This window comes from Paroedura picta, chromosome 7, assembly GCF_049243985.1.
Source record: "Paroedura picta isolate Pp20150507F chromosome 7, Ppicta_v3.0, whole genome shotgun sequence".
Taxonomy (NCBI): domain Eukaryota; kingdom Metazoa; phylum Chordata; class Lepidosauria; order Squamata; family Gekkonidae; genus Paroedura; species Paroedura picta.
Genome location: NC_135375.1, coordinates 113,602,867 through 113,621,121, shown reverse-complemented (window position 1 = coordinate 113,621,121; position 18,255 = coordinate 113,602,867). Strand labels below are relative to the sequence as shown.

At 46.1% G+C, this 18,255-nt stretch overlaps 1 protein-coding gene across 3 annotated transcripts in view; it reads right to left on the bottom strand.

The window, feature by feature from the left end:
• Positions 1-18,255, bottom strand: part of ADK (adenosine kinase) — a 295,465-nt gene that overhangs the window by 68,530 nt on the left and 208,680 nt on the right. For all 3 annotated transcript variants that reach the window (XM_077345987.1, XM_077345988.1, XM_077345986.1), the window contains one exon: positions 12,537-12,707. In XM_077345987.1, the coding sequence (XP_077202102.1) occupies positions 12,537-12,707 (171 nt within the window). The remainder of the gene's footprint in view (positions 1-12,536; positions 12,708-18,255) is intronic.

The window sequence follows — 18,255 nt, the reverse complement described above, 5'->3', positions numbered from 1 at the left end:
CCTGGCCTCAAACTTTGTTCTGCTACTACAGACCAACATGGCAAACCACCTAAATATGTGTGCTCATGTGGACCTATAATAAGTAACTTATGAGTTTTCAGCAAGTGCTCTGTGGTGTGGGTTAGTACTGGTTTAATTTAATCAGCCATCTACAGCATCCTGGCTTCACCTGTTTGAGTGCAATTTTGTCACACTACTGTTGTATACACACTTCTTCATTTTTTCCCTCTCAGCCAAATGCACATGTAGACAGCAAGCACTGGAGTCTTTCCTGACATGATCTTGAGATTTTGCTTGGTAAAGCAAAAAAAAAAAAAAAACACCCCCAAACAGCTCCATAAAACAGCCTGATGTATAAATTGGTATACCTTGCTGCTTATTGGGCTCAGCACCCAGTTCTTGTTCAGAAAATGATCACAATTCAGGTGGCACATGCATTGTTTTATATCTCCAAACCAGCACTGGAATGAGATGATGTAATCATTGCTATGGTAACTACAATTCCTCAGCGCACACTGAAATAAATAGGCTCGTAAAACATGTACATGTTGTGCCTCCATGGAAGGGATTTGGAGCTGCAATTATACCATTCCTTTGAAAATGCTGAAATCCATAAATAAATATTTGGCACATCACCTCTCAGCTCATTTCAGCGAGGCGACATTTCATCCCCTCTCAAAGACTTTCTAGCACAGGACATGTTTACCACTTGTGTGGGAGAAAGGGGAGCTTGTAAATCTTTCAAATAAACTTCTGAGACTGACTGCCAGCCAGAGATATCTGTGTTTCAACTGAAAGGCTTTGGAAGGACCGTTAATGTGAGATTGTGCTCATGCCTCTGGGGGAAAAATCCTGGTTCATTGGTTGGTTCCTTCCTTCCAACTGACCCACCCTGACTCACTTAAGAGCCAAGATATTACTCTGGACCCAGTATTATTGCTAGAGAAGTAAATTAATTATACTCCAGAAATGCTTTCTTCCATCATGATTTAACCCAAAAGATGGCTCAATTTCTTGATTTGGTCACTTGGATCCATGTTACAATGATCTTGAGGCTAGGCTTCCAATAATGGTTGTCTTTGAAGGCATTTTGGAAATTCCGGCTGATACGTCATGAACCCCTAGTTCCTGACCCGTAGTTCTTGCCCCCTTTGTATGTTTGTTTGATTACTTTGCGCTCCTGGATCTTCCGCTGTGTTGTGGCATCCTGGGCCTGCTTGAGAGTGCCCCTCCCATCCCCTGCTTGCATTTCAAAGTCTCATCCCGCGTTCACTTCCTTATCTTTTCTCACAAGGCTGTTATCACTGGAAGCTCAGTCTAAATACCAGAAGGCCAGTTGGGTTGTTGTGGCACCTTGTAGATCAGAGGAAATAGTACCGCTCTTTCTGTGTGAATCAGTGTTCCCGCCAACTGCTACCCCTATGCCCCCTCCCCTAGCTAAGGCATATATTCTTTGCAACACCCTTTCTCTGTGCCTCTGTCAAGATTCCTGTCTAAGAGCTTATGTGATGTGCTGATCCCTGTCCTGATTCTCCAAATAAAGACTTACTTAAAGCTTCATCCTGAAGCCTTAGAGTGATTTCTGTCATGCGAATCTGCTGGGTCTCAACTACTTAGTTTCCGACAAATTGACAGAGATCCTAATTTCTCCCTGTTAAACCTGGAACACCGAACGGCTCACCAAGCATGGCAGCAGTGCTGGTAGAGGACTCAGGGTCAACAAACCCCATCGAATGGCCATGAAAGGAGACAGCGGCTCCAGAACTGCACCCAGCGGACATTGTCCCAATCAGGGGCGATGGGACCGTGGGAGGAATCCCAGTGGCCAGTAGAACACATCAGTGGATGAATTTGGAGGCCCCGGGCAAGCAGCCCTATTTGCTACCAGGGCAGAGGGGGATTGGGACCTTTCAGATCATCCCCCAATCGGGGGGAGATAGGGTTGTAATGGACTACAGACCCTGGCTACCATCCTGGCGGCTCCCGCCCTGCTTACCTACCGGGATCCGTTATGGTCGATGCAAGGGGACAGGACCCTGGAGGCATCTCAAGAGCAAGAGGCTCCGGAGATGCAGGAAAGGGCTGGGGCACATGTCCATGCATGACTTCAAAAGGAGACAGCCCCCTACTGGTGTGAGGGGCATTGTTGTAAACATACTCAGCTAGGGGCAATAATGACACCCAGTCATCTTGATGGTAGTTTAAGAAGCATTGTAAATATTGGTCTAAAACCTGGTTCTCTGTTTGTGACTGGGTGGTAGGTGGTGCTGAAAGCCCGGGAGATCCCTGCCGATTCCAGCAGTCCCCCCCCCCCCCCGCAAACTTTTGTAAAAAACGGACTCCTGCAGTCACTAAGTATCTTGTCCAGAAAGTTGTGCAACTGAACCACATGTTGGATAAAAAGTTCTGCCGAGAGATACCAGAGTGCTTAAAGGACACCACAGACTGTCTCTTCCTTCTTCTCTGGAAGACAGCCTACTTCCCCCAGATAATTCTGACACAGAGCCTGTTACCCAAGACAAAGATCTCTAACCCACCTCACTGGCAGCTAAACCCTGCATGAAGAATAAATGCCGTTTTGACTAGTTTTTACTTCAGTTCCCCTTGGACATCTCTTCAGTCACACTTCCATCTGCTCCTGCTGGCTCAGCGAAAAGTCCAACTGGGCTTAAAGGGGGTTGGCAGCTCTCAGGAAGTGGGCAGGAATTTAACCTGTCAATCACAAGCATCCATTAGGAACTGGATCAGTCAATATTTAATTAGACCTCTTTGGGGATCTATTTGGACTCTGCTCATTTGGAGTCACTCCTCAGACACACAGAGAGAGAGAGAGAGAGAGAGAGAGAGAGAGAGAGAGAGAGAGAGAGAGAGAGAGAGAGAGAAAGAGAGAGAGAGAGAGAGAGAGAGAGAGAGAAGAAATCTGAGACCAACTCATGGCAACTGGTAAGATTTTCAGGGAAAGAGATGAAGAAAGGTGGTTGGCCATTGCCTGGCTCTGCCTATCAGCTCTGGACTTCCTGGTGTTCTCCCATCCAAGGACTGCTCTGGACTTCCCAGTGTTCTCCCATCCAAGGACTAACCAGGGCCAATCCTGCTCAGTTTCAGAGATCTAATAACCTTGGGCTAGCCTGGCCCATCCAGCTCAGGGCTTCTCAGACATATTACGCTGCAATTAAAGCTATTATGCTGGCCTGGAATGTGGAAAGGATTCAATTCAGCTTTGATCCTTTTTCACACACAGAATCGCTCCTTTGAGAGAAATGCAAAATAAAAAGGTCTGAGCATGTCCAGGGCAATGGACAAATTAAAAGAGGATATTCAAAAATGCGCAGAGCAATCATATTACTTAACTATCATACTGGAAAGATCAACTGTGGGTCATACCCTGGTAGCATCTAGATTACTGCAATATGCTCCATTTAGACCAGGGGTAGTCAAACTGCAACCCTCCAGATGTCCATGGACTACATTTTCCATGAGCCCTTGCCAGCATTTGCTGGCAGGGGCTCATGGGAATTGTAGTCCATGGACATCTGGAGGGCCGCAGTTTGACCACCCCTGATTTAGACTGTCCAGAAGCTACATCTTGAATACAACGCTGTAACTAGGCTGCTATGGATCACAGGGACCATATCACTCCAGTCTTGTTCCATCTACATTCGCTCCCAATTTGCTTCTTGGCCCAGGTCAAGGGGCTAGCATTAACCTTTAATTCCCTATATAAGTTGGGGCCAACATAGCTGCTTTCTCCCATCAGAACCTACCATACCATTCTGGTTGTCTTCAGAGGCCCTGCTTCAGGTGTCCTCCATATCTGAGGCTACTTGGACAGCAACCCAAGAAAGGGCCTTCTTACTGTAGCTGTGCCGCCAAAACTTTGGAACTCCCTCTGCAGAGAGAGTCATCTGTCTCCCTTCAGCCCTGTCTTTGTTCTACTAGCAGAAGACAATGCCGAAGGGAGACAGATGACTCCTATTTGCTCTCTTCCCTATTTTAATGTTTTTAAGTGTTTGTGTTAAATACTTTTATATATTTGAATTTTAAATGCTTTCTGGGGTTTTAATGTTCATTGTCTGGAGGACCAGAATTCAGTGGTGGCACAGAAATGTTTTCAACAAACATTTGTGTTTTTCTCTTTCAAAAAAACTTAATAAGTGTGAAGCAACTTCCCCATTCTTACCCCCATGGAAACCACCTGGGCCTCCCTGCAAATCTGCCAGGCAGAATGACTCAAAGCGAAATGAGTGTGAAGGGCTTGCATCTGATGCTATCCATCTGTGCCATTTCTGTACATGTTTCCCAAGGAACGTAACTTTCAGATATGCTTTGTTATCAAAGGATAGCCATGCAAACCCCATTCAGCCCGATGATTCTTTCTACGTTTTTAAATAAATAGTTATTTGAAAAGCATCTAAAATATCTAAGGACTAAACTCTTAACTTGCTTCTTCTTTTACAGAGAAGCTACTGGAAATAGCTCCATATTATTAAGAACCAAAGCTTGCTTTATGGCACTGTCCTGTCCTGTCTAGGGGGAGCTTGGTCTGTTTAGCCTGGAGAGGAGACGACTGAGAGGGGATCTGATAGCCATCTTCAAGTATTTAAAAGGGTGCCATGTAGAGGATGGAGCAGAGGTGTTCTCTCTTGACCCGGAAGGACGGACCAGAACCAATGGGATTGAAATTGACTCAAAAGAAATTCCATCTAAACATCAGGAAGAAGTTTCTGACAGTTACAGCAGTTTCTCAGTGGGTTTTCCATCTTTGGAAATTTTTAAACAGAGGCTGGATAGACATCTGACAGAAAGGCTGATTCTGTGAAGGTTCAAGGGGGTGGGCGATTGGGTTGTGAGTGTCCTGCATGGTGCAGGGAGTTGGACTAGATGGCCCATGAGGTCCCTTCCAACTCTATTATTCCACTAGGAATTAAGCCCGCTGTGCTGTCAATACAGCGGGCGCTAGCTGTGGGAGGCTGGGATCTCGGTGGGGGGGTGGGGGGGTGGGTTGGTTGTTCACCAGCAATATTAAGAGACACACAAACACACCCCAGACTTAAAGGTGTCCCTGGAATCAAACGTTGTAGGATTGCTTCAGGGAAACACAGCGTCCTACCTGAATCGGCCATCAGTTGCAGGGAGACAAATGTCAAACAGGCAATGTATGGACTGTGAGGCCTCTGTGACCGGCAGGGAGGGATCCAGGACAGAGCCCGCCCTAACTCCCCCCCAACAGACCTTACTCCTTTATTTAATCAGCTCTGATTCTATGATTCTAGGAAGTGCATTTGTCATGGTGGAGAATCAGCTTTAAAGACAGGAGGGCAATTTAGGGTTGGCCGCTTCAGCCACCGAAACTGCCGAAGTTTTGGGCTGGAATGGCTGCTTTGGCGGCTGAAGCGCCCAACCCTAGAGGGCATCATTCCTCAATTGCGTTTAAAAAGAATAGCGTGACAGAGGCAGAAAGAAGCATGAAAAACCCGGGCTTCCCTTTTTCCTTTTCACTTCCTAGGCAGACTACTAAAATACCTTTCACATGTGAATTTATTCCCCAGCAACTAAGGCAACACTGAATTAAACAGAAAGATTAATTGGAACAAGTGAATCACACAGCAATATGTTGTTATAGGCAGTATGATTAACACCAAAGTGGTTCAGAACATCTCCATGAGCAGAGCTTCTATCGATGGCCGCAGCAAGACAGAGCAATGATGTAAAAGCATGTCATCTCTGCCAAGCTGCCGCAGTTAGCAGAAAGGAGGGGGTGTGAGTGTGTGTGTGTGTGGGGGAAGGATTCACTCAGCAGCTGCCATCGCCCTGAGCTGTCGCAGAATCCTCCCGAAGGCACATCTTCACAACACACCGTTGACATTATGAACCTCCCTGGTGCTTCTGAGTAGCTCATTTTTCAGATTCCCAGGCAGTGGGTTGGAAGATAATTCTGATAATTTTGCAGCAACGATCATGATCTCATTTGATAATTGGGAATTCAGTATCTTTCTCCAGAAAATAACTGATAAAACAGTGTAAAGGCTCCCAACAAAATCAAATCAATATATATATATTCCTCCTTTGAAAGCAGCTCTGTTTAGGATCGTTTATGCACTGGGAACGTCACTGCCCCAGCTCCCATGCAGGAGCACATATCCGGGGTGGATGAGGTGCACCAGCCCAAATGCTCCGTGTGGGTGCAGGAAAAGGTGGGGCCACCTGCCACAACTAATACTCCAGCCTGCAGCCCGGCATGAAACCTCCAGTGCGTAAACGGTCTAGGTTGCTGCCCTGCTATCTGCCTTAGTAGGGGTTACTGCCACAAAATGTTAACTGCTTTCTGCTTACAGTGAAATAAAAGGAAAAGCGGGCAATCAGCATCTAGGGGCCTGATTTAGAATCATAGAATCATAGAGTTGGAAGGGGCCATACAGGCCATCTTGTCTAACCCCCTGCTCTACGCAGGATCAGCCCTAAGCATCCTAAAGCGTCCAAGACTGCTTGAAGACTGCCAGTGAGGGGAAGCTCACCACCTCCTTAGGCAGCCTATTCCACTGCTGAACTACTCTGACTGTGAAAAATTTTTTCCTGATATTTCCTGTACTTGAAGTTTAAACCCATTCCTGCGCGTCCTCTCCTCTGCAGCCAACAGAAACAGGATCCTGCCCTCCTCCAAGTGACAACCTTTCAAATACTTAAAGAGGGCTATCATGTCCCCTCTCAACCTCCTTTTCTCCAGGCTGAACATTCCCATGTCCCCCAACCTATCTTCATAGGGCTTGGTCCCTTGGCCCCAGATCATCCTTGTCGCTCTCCTCTGTACCCTTTCAATTCTATCCAAGGCCTTCTTGAAGTGAGGCCTCCAGAACTGCACACAGTACTCCAGGTGTGGTCTGACCAGTGCCGTATACAATGGGACTATGACATCTTGTGATTTTGATGTGATGCCCCTGTTGATACAGCCCAAAATGGCATTTGCCTTTTTTACCGCTGCATCACATTTAAAGGCCAGTGTTTCTTAGAGCTACTCAGATTATTATTCTTTTTAAACTTAAATTGTTTTAACGATTTTAATGGTTGTATGTTTTAACAATGTTGTAAACCACCCTGAAACAGATGAACTGGTCTAGAAATTTCCTAATAAATAAATACAGAACTGACAGCAATATTCAGGCCTTGGTTTAAAAAAAATCCAGAGAATGCCAAAATCAAATGGATCCTCAGGTAATGAGCATAATTTGTTCATGCTTAGGCAGGTGTAACTGGAAAACAAATTTAGAAAAATATCTTTTCTTTATATAGCTCATGCAATTAATTAATCCAGAGACGGTGTGAGTAAGCATCCTCAGGAGTAGTTGAACTGCGGCCCTCCAGATGTTCTTGGACTACAATTCCCATGAACCCCTGTCAGCGTTCGCTGGCAGGGGCTCCTGGGAATTGTAGTCCATGGACATATTGAGGGCCACAATTTGACCACCCCTGCTTAACAGGAATAATGTGCCTGATTACCCTTTTTGCTATTTAGTATATCCCGATATTTTGGTGTATTTGTTTTCATGGGATTTTTTAATGCCACTGTGATCTGGGCACCAAGAGCATCTTACCACAGCAGTCAGACCCATTATGAGGGGAAATGATCTTGTATTTATTAAAATAGTTCTACCCCACCTTTCCTCGGTGCCCCAGGACAGCTGGCACTTCTCAATGAGAACCATCATCACAATACAATAAAGCTCCGGTGACCCCAATAAACGCCTGCAGACCAAACCGCTAGCAAATAAAACAGCCTCAAAGGACTTGTACAGAGGATACCTTCCCCACCTCTTCAGGGGGCTCATTCCAATAGGAGGGAGAAACAACAGGGAGAGGGGGGTTGCTGGCAGAGGCCCCTGGGCAACCTTAAGCAGAAGGACAACAGCAGGTGATGGATGGAGGCCTCTCATAGGCATAGGCCGCTTGGTCTTTTCGTTTTCCCCCATATGAGAAAATATACCAATGAGTAATTCTGCACATGGATATTCTTGGCAATCATGTTTTCTCAACCTTTGTATTAGTAATTTAATTTCTATACCACCCCTTCCCACAAAGGGATCAAGGTTAGGGTTGGGTGCTTTGGTGTCTGAAGTGGCCGTATGTGCCCGAAACAGCCAGCAGAGAAAAAGTGCCCTCAGGCAGTTGGAGGTAATGCAGGACTAATTCGTTACACACTGGATAACAATAAAATTAGAGTCCAGTAGCACCTTTAAGACCAACAAAGATTTATTCAAGGTGTGAGCTTTCGAGTGCAAGCACTCTTTGTCAGACTATACTTCCAAAATGTGTTTGCAGCTGGACTGTCCTGTGCAAAAAAGGAAAACCTACTTTTAAAGTGAACTGAAGGTGTATCATCCAGTTTGTTACCATGAGCCCCTGTCATCTGGAGCAGCGGTCCGCAAGCTTCCGCTTGACGCGGACCACTGCGGAGTAGTGGGCGGAGAGGGTGGCCTGGGGGCCCACGCACGCGCGGCAGCCCCAGTGCAAATGCGCATGCGCTTGTGCGGCAGTCCGCGTTTGCGCCGCCGCCATGCCCTCCGGGCCGCGAGCAAATCGGCCGCTAAAGCCGGTCTGAAAGAAGAACCCACTTGTATCTGACCATGCTGAAAATTGCATCATGGCCATGGAAATAATGTTTCTTGTCCTCTCTTCCTTCCTCAAACATAGCCCTAGCTGATTCTGTGAAGGCTTATGGGGGTGGCTGGTTACAGTGGATGAGCAATAGGGTTGTGAGTGTCCTGCATAGTGCAGGGGGTTGGACTAGATGACCCAGGAGGTCCCTTCCAACTCTATGATTCTATGATTCTAGCTGCTGAAGTTATAGACAGCACCTTCCACTGTAAGAAGTGGGTACCCTATCACTCTTGATGATTTATATCCTGTGCCACTCCTAAGGCTTGGGGAAAATCACAAAAGTGTTAAGGGGGGAGGTTAACTTCCCCCTATCAATTCTATAAACTCTCTCTAATCAGTCAACGACTTTGGAAGGATCCAGAGAAAAGCTGTAAGTTGTAATGGTGTTTGTGCTGGAAAGCAGGAGGACTACAGCAGCGATCAACAGATGGGTTTCTTTCTGGTAGACAGCATAGGATTCTAGCAGCTGCTGTTCTGCCAGGAAGGAGAGGGGTTACTTTATGCATAACCCTGGGAAATGGATGAGAGGGACCATGTGTCTTGCCTCTTCCAACAGACTTCTTGCTAGAAGCATTGCATTCTAGTACATTAGACCAGTGGTCCCCAACCTGCGGGCCATGGCGCCGGGCCGCGGCTCCCTCTCCCCGCCCCCCCCCCGCAGTAAAAAACTTCCCAGGCCGCAAACTTGCGCCCGGGAAGCTTCTTACTGCGGGAGGGCGGGGAGAGGGAATCAGGGCCGGCCGCGCCCGTGCGGCCGTGGCCCGATGCGTGGGCGCGGCCCGCGGGTGCGACCCGATGCGCGGGCGCGGCCCGATGCGTGGGCGCGGCCCGCAGGGCGGCCCGATGTGCGGGCGCGGCCGATGCGTGGGCGTGGCCCGCACGGGCCGCGGCCCGCGCCCCCATGCCCTGCCGGTCCCCAACCTCAGAAAGGTTGGGAACCACTGCATTAGACCAACAAGATTTTGGGGGTACAAGCTATTGAAAACCAAAGTTCCCTTTGTCAGATACCTTTGCCTCTCTAAAGCTTATACTCTAGAAATCATGTTGGTTTTGTGCTGAATACCAACAGGGTTACCTTCTGAACACTGCTCAAAGGAGTGGACCACAATGAGGAGGAGGAAAAAGAAGAGTTCGTTCTTATATGTCGCTTTTCTCTACCCGAAGGAGGCTCAAGGCGGCTTACATTTGCCTCCCCTTTCCTCTCTTCACAACAGAGACCCTGTGAGGGGGATGAGGCTCAGAAAGTCCAAATATTACTGCTCAGTCAGAACAGAAGAATAAGAGTTGGTTCTTATATGCCGCTTTTCTCTACCCGATGGTGTCCTAAAGCGGCTTACAGTCGCTTTCCCTTTCCTCTCCTCACAAGGGACACCCTGTAAAGTGGGTGAGGCTGAAAGAGCCCTGATATCATTGCTTGGCCAGTGACAGCTTTAGCAGTGCTGTGGGGAGCCCAAGGTCACCCAGCTGGCTGCATGTGGGGGAGTGCAGAATCGAACCCAGCTCACCAGATTAGAAGTCCGCACTACTAACCACTACACCAAGCTGGCTCTCTGATCCTGGAAGATGACACAAAACAAGTTCTTCCTATGGTTCTTACCAAGTCCATCTAGTGAATCTGTGGCAGTGGTGTCGCATTTTTTTCTCTCTTTTTTTTTTTGCTAAAAAACCAAGGACCTCCCAGAACCTAGCTCATTCTTAGTCACCAGTTACACCAGCTTCCATAATACCATTTTGCATATTGGGACAATTTCATTTGCACAGTTTGAGAGCTGATGGCCTCTGACAACCCAAGGGACTGTGATTAGTCTTGAAAGTTACCTTGGATTGTAAAACATCTAAATTAAAAGATGAGCAGCTTTTCAGGGGAAACAAGCAGCAATTTGTGACAAAGCAGTTATCATCATGAGATAATTGACCTTCTTTGAGAGTTGAGTGTCCCGAGGCTAAGTTGAGTACACTCAAATCCTGGCAGGTTAATTATCCCAGTGATTACAGTAGACTTGGAAGGTATTATGCGTTAGAAGCATTTGCAAAATGATGTCATTTAAAAAATCTGAATTTGGCAATAATTAAAAGAAATGACAATAATCCAAGTCCTTCAGTCGCATACTCGGCAGAATAGCCGTAACTATCCAGCAGCAATAATTACTTCTAAAATAACGTCCCAAGTTGAATTGATTATGCACTTAATAACTACTTAATAAATGACAGTAACCAGAGGCAAGGCATTTTGGCTATATACCACAAGATTGCAACAACAACAAAAAAAGGTCAGCCCCCACCGTGCAGAAGAGGTTTGGTGTTCAAAAGCAAGACGTGGCATTTAAAGTTAGTAGTGCTAATTGGCTTTCCTCTTGGATTTGGAGCACAGAGTTTCCTTTCAGTTTTCCTAGAGGGCCACTTGTAGTGAGGTGTGTCGGTCCTGTGACTAAAGCCCCATCCCCTAAATCAGCCTTATTCAACATGGAGGAACCCCTGAAATATTTTTCAGACTACAAGGAACTCCGGAAGTGGAGACATGCCCTTTCAGAGAAGTGGGCATCGAAGTAAGAAGGAGGAGCCAGCCACTCAATCATTTACTGTTTCCATTCTGAAGAAAGAAAGTAGGCCTGTAGAGTGGCAGGGGAAGTGGGCTACATATCAGAAGTGGGCCATCCAAATTTGTAGGAAAGGCCGCATAACCCCTGGGGAGATCTCACATAACCCCAGATTTCCCCAAAATCTTGGTTGGGAATCCCTGCTCTAATACAACCTGCCAGAAAGCTCTCCTGCCACAGGCCACTTTCTTCAGTCTTCTTTCAACTAAGGGACCAGCTAGCACTCCTCATGCGGGATCCTCCAGTGTGGGGGATCCTCCAGTGGCTGCTCTACAACCAAGTAGAAATTTGCTCATGAAACCATTCAAGCCTATAGTGTGAACTCAAGGGAAGTCTAAAAACACACCTATAGCCCTTCTTCCAAGGAAACAATTAGACTGTAGAATGTTGGGAGGCAGGGTGAGAACTCAGAGGGAAGGTCACATGGAGCATACACCAGCAATTTGCACAGGGTATACTAGCAAGGTTTGAAATAGCATGCACATCTCCTGACCACCTCTCCTAATCCATTCTATCCAGTGTAACCTCGGGGAATTACAGCAAACACCAGAGACTTCTAACCGAATGGGATTCTATGAGTTGTGCTCTCCTATTCCACATTGGGGCCCCAGTCAAGCTAGCAAGAATAAATGCTTAGAACAGTCATACCAATACGTCCAAAAACACACACCACCTCTGAATAGGCAACAGAATAACAGGAAATTTTTTCACCACAGCAAAAATGTTAATCGCTACGGCATGGAGACAGAGAAAGCACCAGATATCGAAAAATGGGTAAGGAAAGTATGGTAACCATGATAACAGGGAAAACATTTGTATGTGAGAAGTACTGGGATGAAGACAGGTATGCACAAGGAAACTTTGTACATCTGGTCTCCTTTAATTACTTTCTGGAATACAATAAATCTAGTAAAAAAAAAGAGATATTTGAGTCTTGTTTAGGTTGTCAAATCTTACCTCACATACTATATATAGTTTCATGTGCTGAATATTATGAAATAAATGGATTATTTAATAAACAAGTCCACCAACATGTACCACCCTCTAAAAGTTGTATTGCCTTGCTAGGCAACACATATTTACGGGGTGGGGGGGGGAGGGGGGAAGCCCTTCACTAAAGAGTCCATTCTTCACTGCCTGCACACAACTCTAGCCATTTCCAAAGGCCACTTTCCAAGCTGTAAATCTCAGCTCCCACGTTTCATAACAAGTCATCCTGTAAATTAATAAAAGGCAGGTTCAATTATATCTTATAATTACACACAGCTGTAGTATAGCAGCACTCACCGTCTCATTCCCAAAGAGGACGTCAACGTAAGGCATAACTTTCATCATTGGCTCCTTGTAGAACTGGCTAATAAATGGTGCGGAAAGATTCAAGCTGAAGATCTTGTTATTCGCCGAGGCCTGAGTGGCCACTTTTAGAATGGATTCGGGTGACACTGTCAAAAAGAAACCCTGCAAACAAATGCAAAATACGTTGCTATGATCAGATGTACAAAAGAAAACTTTATTGATGCTGCTCAGCAAAAAACACTATAAATTTTGACATTATACAGCAGGGGTAGTCAAACTGCGGCCCTCCAGATGTCCATAGACGACAATTCCCAGGAGCCCCTGCCAGCAAATGCTGACAGGGGCTCATGGGAATTGTAGTCCATGGACATCTGGAGGGCCGCAGTTTGACTACCCCTATTATACAGCGATCAAGGTAAACTAACATGAAGATAGATTCAGGTGGGTATTGGTCTGAAGCAACAGAACAAAATTTGAATCCAAGGACACCTTGAAGACCAACAAAGATTAGTTCTCAGTATAACCTTTAGTGTGCATACATCTGATGACCTGTGCATGCAGACAAAAGCTTATACCCAGAATTAAACTCTATTGATCTTCAAGGTGCCCCTGGACACAAACTTTGTTCTTAAGGTGACTGAGAATGCAGTTCAGAAATACTATGGCATTTGAGACTATTCCAGGGATTCATGCAGCTTATTGTCAATATGATCATAGAATAATAGAGTTGGAAGGGACCTCATGGGTCATCTAGTCCAATCCCCTGCACTATGCAGCACACTCACATCCCGATCGCTCATCCACTGTAACCTGCCACCCCTTTGCATTCACAGAATCAGCCTCTCCGTCAGATGGCTATCTAGCCTCGGCTTAAAAATTTCCAAAGATGGAGAACCCACCACCTCCCGAGGAAGCCTGTTCCACTGAGAAACTGTTCTAACTGTCAGGAACTTCTTCTGGATGTTTAGACGGAATTTCTTTTGAATTAATTTCATCCCATTGGTTCTGGTCCGTCTCTCTGGGACAAGAGAGAACAACTCTGCTCCATCCTCTATATCAGTGGTCCCCAACCTTTTTATCACCAGGGACCAGTCAACGCTTGATAATTTTACTGAGGCCCGGGGAGGGGGTAGTCTTTTGCCGAGGGACGTCGCTGCTGCCTGAGCCCCTGCTGTGCTTGCTTTTCTGCCGGCGCCCCTGACTTCCCGCCGCCCACTGGGGGTTGCTGCCAGCAGCAGCTGCGCAGTGCCACGCTGAGGGGGAGCCCCAGCCATGGCAGCCACTGGAGAGCACCAAAGGTGAGCCAGCGTCAGAGAGGCAGGGCAGCCCCCGAGGCAGCAGCCAAGAAGGAGGACGAGGAGGAGCCACGGCCTGGTACTAACTGATCCACAGACCGGTACCAGTCCCTGGCCCAGGGGTTGGGGACCGCTGCTCTAAATTGCACCCTTTTAAATACTTGAAGGTGGTTATCAAATCCCCTCTCAGTCGTCTCTTCTCCAAACTAAACAGACCAATCTCCCCCAACCTTTCTTCATATGTCTTGGTCTCCAAACCCCTCACCATCTTTGTTGCCCTCCTCTGGACACGCTCCAGTGTCTACATCATTATTCGGGCCTATGTTTTTTATCCTGTAGGGCAGCACATTCTTGGAGGGGCTCATGGGAATTGTAGTCCATGGACATCTGGAGAGTCACAGTCTCGCCATCTCTACTGTAAGGAATCTCTATTTTTAACGGCAGTGTTTGTCTACAAAATAACATTCTGTAGCCATCCTTATCCATGTGCCTATATGTATTTGTGAAATGTCCTGGTGGGTGGAGTATGTCTAGCTCGCTGAGACAGTCTGGACTCAAATCCAGGCCAATCAGGGTGCAGCCAGAGAAGATGGCCACACCCTGATTGGGCTGGCCCCTACAGAGACCGCACTCGTTAGCTGGCAGCAGATGAGCCTGGCTGCCATGGCTCGCACGTGTGTGGTCCTCCACCCTGGGGGCAGCCAGGAGGAGGCGCTGGACATGGCCAGGAGGAGGCACTGGAGCTTCCACCACCAAGGAGGCGGCCATGGCCCACACAAGGAGCTGGCAGAGGCAGCGCTGGCGTCAGAGGGTGGCCACTGCCGTCGTCAAGGCAGCGCACAAGGCCGCACAGGGCACCAAGCCAAGAGTGCGAGCCCTTTAAGCTAGCGCCTGGGGCTATTCAGCTTGCAGCGGGCTTTCTACTAGTTCAATAATAATAAGAGTTGGTTCTTATATGCCCTTTGTTCTATCTGAAGGAGTCCTGAAGCGGCTTACAATCGCCTTCCCTTCCCCTACAAAAGATACCCTATGAGGGAGGTGAGGCTGAGACACACAAGTTCACAAAACACCTCCCCAAATATCATAGAATCATAGAGTTGGAAGGGGCCATACAGGCCATGTAGTCCAACCCCCTGCTCAACACAGGATTAGCCCTAAGCATCCTAAAGCATCCAAGAAAAGTGTGTATCCAACCTTTGCTTGAAGACTTCCAGTGAGGGGGAGCTCACCACCTCCTTAGGCAGCCTATTCCACTGCTGAACTACTCTGACTGTGAAAAACTTTTTCCTGATATCTAGCCTATATCGTTGTACTTGAAGTTTAAACCCATTACTGCGTGTCCTCTCCTCTGCAGCTAACAGAAACAGCATCCTGCCCTCCTCCAAGTGACAACCTTTCAAATACTTAAAGAGGGCTATCATGTCCCCTCTCAACCTCCTTTTCTCCAGGCTGAACATTCCCAAGTCCCTCAACCTATCTTCATAGGGCTTGGTCCCTTGGCCCCAGATCATCTTCGTCGCTCTCCTCTGTACCCTTTCAATTTTATCTACGTCCTTCTTGAAGTGAGGCCTCCAGAACTGCACACAGTACTCCAGGTGTGGTCTGACCAGTGCCGTATACAATGGGACTATGACATCTTGTGATTTTGATGTGATGCCCCTGTTGATACAGCCCAAAATGGCATTTGCCTTTTTTACCGCTGTATCACACTGCCTGCTCATGTTTAGTTTACAATCCACAAGTACCTCAAGGTCTCGTTCACACACCTAGAAGCGTATCCCCCATCCAGTAAGCATGCTTTTCATTTTTCTGACCCAGATGCAGAACTTTACACTTATCTTTATTAAATTGCATCTTGTTCTCATTTGCCCATTTTTCCATTGTGTTCAGATCTCGTTGAACTCTGTCTCTATCTTCCGGAGTATTTGCCAGTCCTCCCAATTTGGTGTCATCTGCAAACTTGATGAGTAGTCCCTCCACCCCCTCATCTAGATCATTAATAAATATGTTAAAAAGTACCGGGCCAAGCCCCGAGCCCTGAGGTACCCCGCTACTCACCTCTCTCCAGTCTGATGAAACACCATTGACAACAACTCTTTGAGTGCGGTTCTCTAACCAATTCCCTATCCACCTAACTATCTGAAAATCCAGATTGCAGTCCTTCAACTTATCCATCAACATATCCTTATATCTGAAAATCCATGACTATAGAAAATTTAAAAAAAAAATAGCGGTATACCCCAGAAAAGCTACTTAGGGTTGACAACCCGAGATTAGAAAATTCCTTGAAACTTGGGGGGTGGAGCCTGGGGAAGGATGAGGCCTCTGTAATATCATACCTGCAGATCACCCTGAGGCTGGCAACCATGCAGTCATCACCAGCCTTAAAAGAAGCAAGAATATGGACAGGTAGAGACTAGTACAATTCTTAGCATATTCATTTTAAAAGTTTTAAGAAAAACCTTTACTTTTATTGCTTGCACTTTCTGCACGCTCAGGACAGATAACAGCATAAAGTTACGATCAATGAAATATATACATATATATAAAAATAAATGTTCTGTAAAACATTGTGTTTTATTTAGTGGCCCCCATTAGTTTAGAGCAGGGGTAGTCAAACTGTGGCCCTCCAAATGTCCATGGACTACAATTCCCATGAGCCCCTGCCAGCATTCGCTGGCAGGGGCTCATGGGAATTGTAGTCCATGGACATCTGAAGGGCCGCAGTTTGACTACCCTTGGTTTAGAGGAAGGTCAGGTACTTTGAGGGCAGGTCTTCCCTCCGTTTCTTGGTGGTCTATTTGGGCCTCAACTGTAGGCCTAGCGGAAAAACCATGTTTGCAGGCCCTGAAGAACCATTTAAGGTCCCACGATGTCAGGATTGTAGAATCTTGTGTAGATTTCACTATGTGAAATTTCACTTGTGTAGATTTCACTATGTGTTCAAGGGCTGGCTAGTTCCATATTAAATACAGTTATGATAAATGGCTATTCAGGTCTATTAATGCAAACCTTTTACTAGTAAAAAGATTCTCATGTTCAACTAAAATTCAAACACCAACACTACCCATAACTTTATCTTATTAGTTCTAGTCTTGTCCCCCAGGGCTGTAGAGAACAATATTTTGCCTTGTCATTATTTGAAAATTGCAATCATGTCCATTCCCCCCACACCCCTGTTTTCTCTTCTGCAGCTTAAATGTACCCTAGATCTTCACCTGTTCCTCAGTGCTTATTTTTCAGAGTTTTGAGCATGTTCATGGCTCTCCTCTGAAGCAGTTTCCATTTGTCTGCACCCTTTAAAGGGCACTGCCCTAAAAAGGGCATAGTACTACAGATGAGGTGTTCTCTGGAGCAGATCAGAGCTATTCCACAGAAGCAGGCAATGGCAAACTTGCTTTGAAAACCCTGAGGGGGGGTCTCCATAAGTCAGCTGTGACTTGATGGTACTTTCCACCACCAAATTATTGTAATATTAATTGCCTATCATAGGAGGCATTGATCTTAAAAATCTAGTTTTGTAAATTAAACCCAGGCATTGGTGGGTCCATCAAGCCATCCAGAAGTGAATAGCAGGAAAGAATATATTACTATCATATGCAGTCCGGGGCTCATCAGTGTGTTTCAACACATCAAAACTTAGTTTGCTAAGTTCGTTGTTAGAAGCAGAACTTTCTTTGTGCCATTATTTCAGTAAGGTGACATGTATACAAGCCCTTACTGAGGGTATGTCCAGTTCTCCCTGTACCAAAGCTGCAAGAGTATAGATAAAGCCAGAATTCTGTGAAAAAACTGATTTTGTACTGATTCCAGATTTTGAATTATGTAATCTTTCCATCCTAACCCTTGACTCAATATAAGAGTTGAAGACTGACCGTGCTAATAAGAGCTTCAAAGCTGGTTTGATAAGATATTCTCCCTTTTTTGGGGAAAAATCAGAATGTCCCCAACAGAAACAGAAGATTCTTTTATTTACAAGGCTTCCAGTTAAGAGTTTCACTAAAGTTCATCCCTAAACATTTAAAGGTACTGCTTTGACCAATTATGGTTCCATGTATGCACCAAAAAATTTTCTTTGGAGTTTTTCAAAATATCAAAACTTTACTTTTGGAGTGGTTGATATTTAAAGATTCCTCCTCACAATAATCACCCAATTCTTGTAGCATCCTTTAAAAACCCCTTTGAGTAAGAGAAATCAGGGCCATATTGTCTGCATGTAACAGAATTGAGATTTCCTGTGACCCTAGCATTGGTAGGATCAATTTTGGGTCAGAGAACCTTGGGACGATGTCATTTAAATAAAGGTTCAAAAGGAAGGGAGGTAATACGCAGCCTTGCTTTACTCCCCTTTATATTGGAATTTCCTCAGTTAAGGAGTCGGTGACACCAACTCTGATTTAAGCGTGTATTACAGA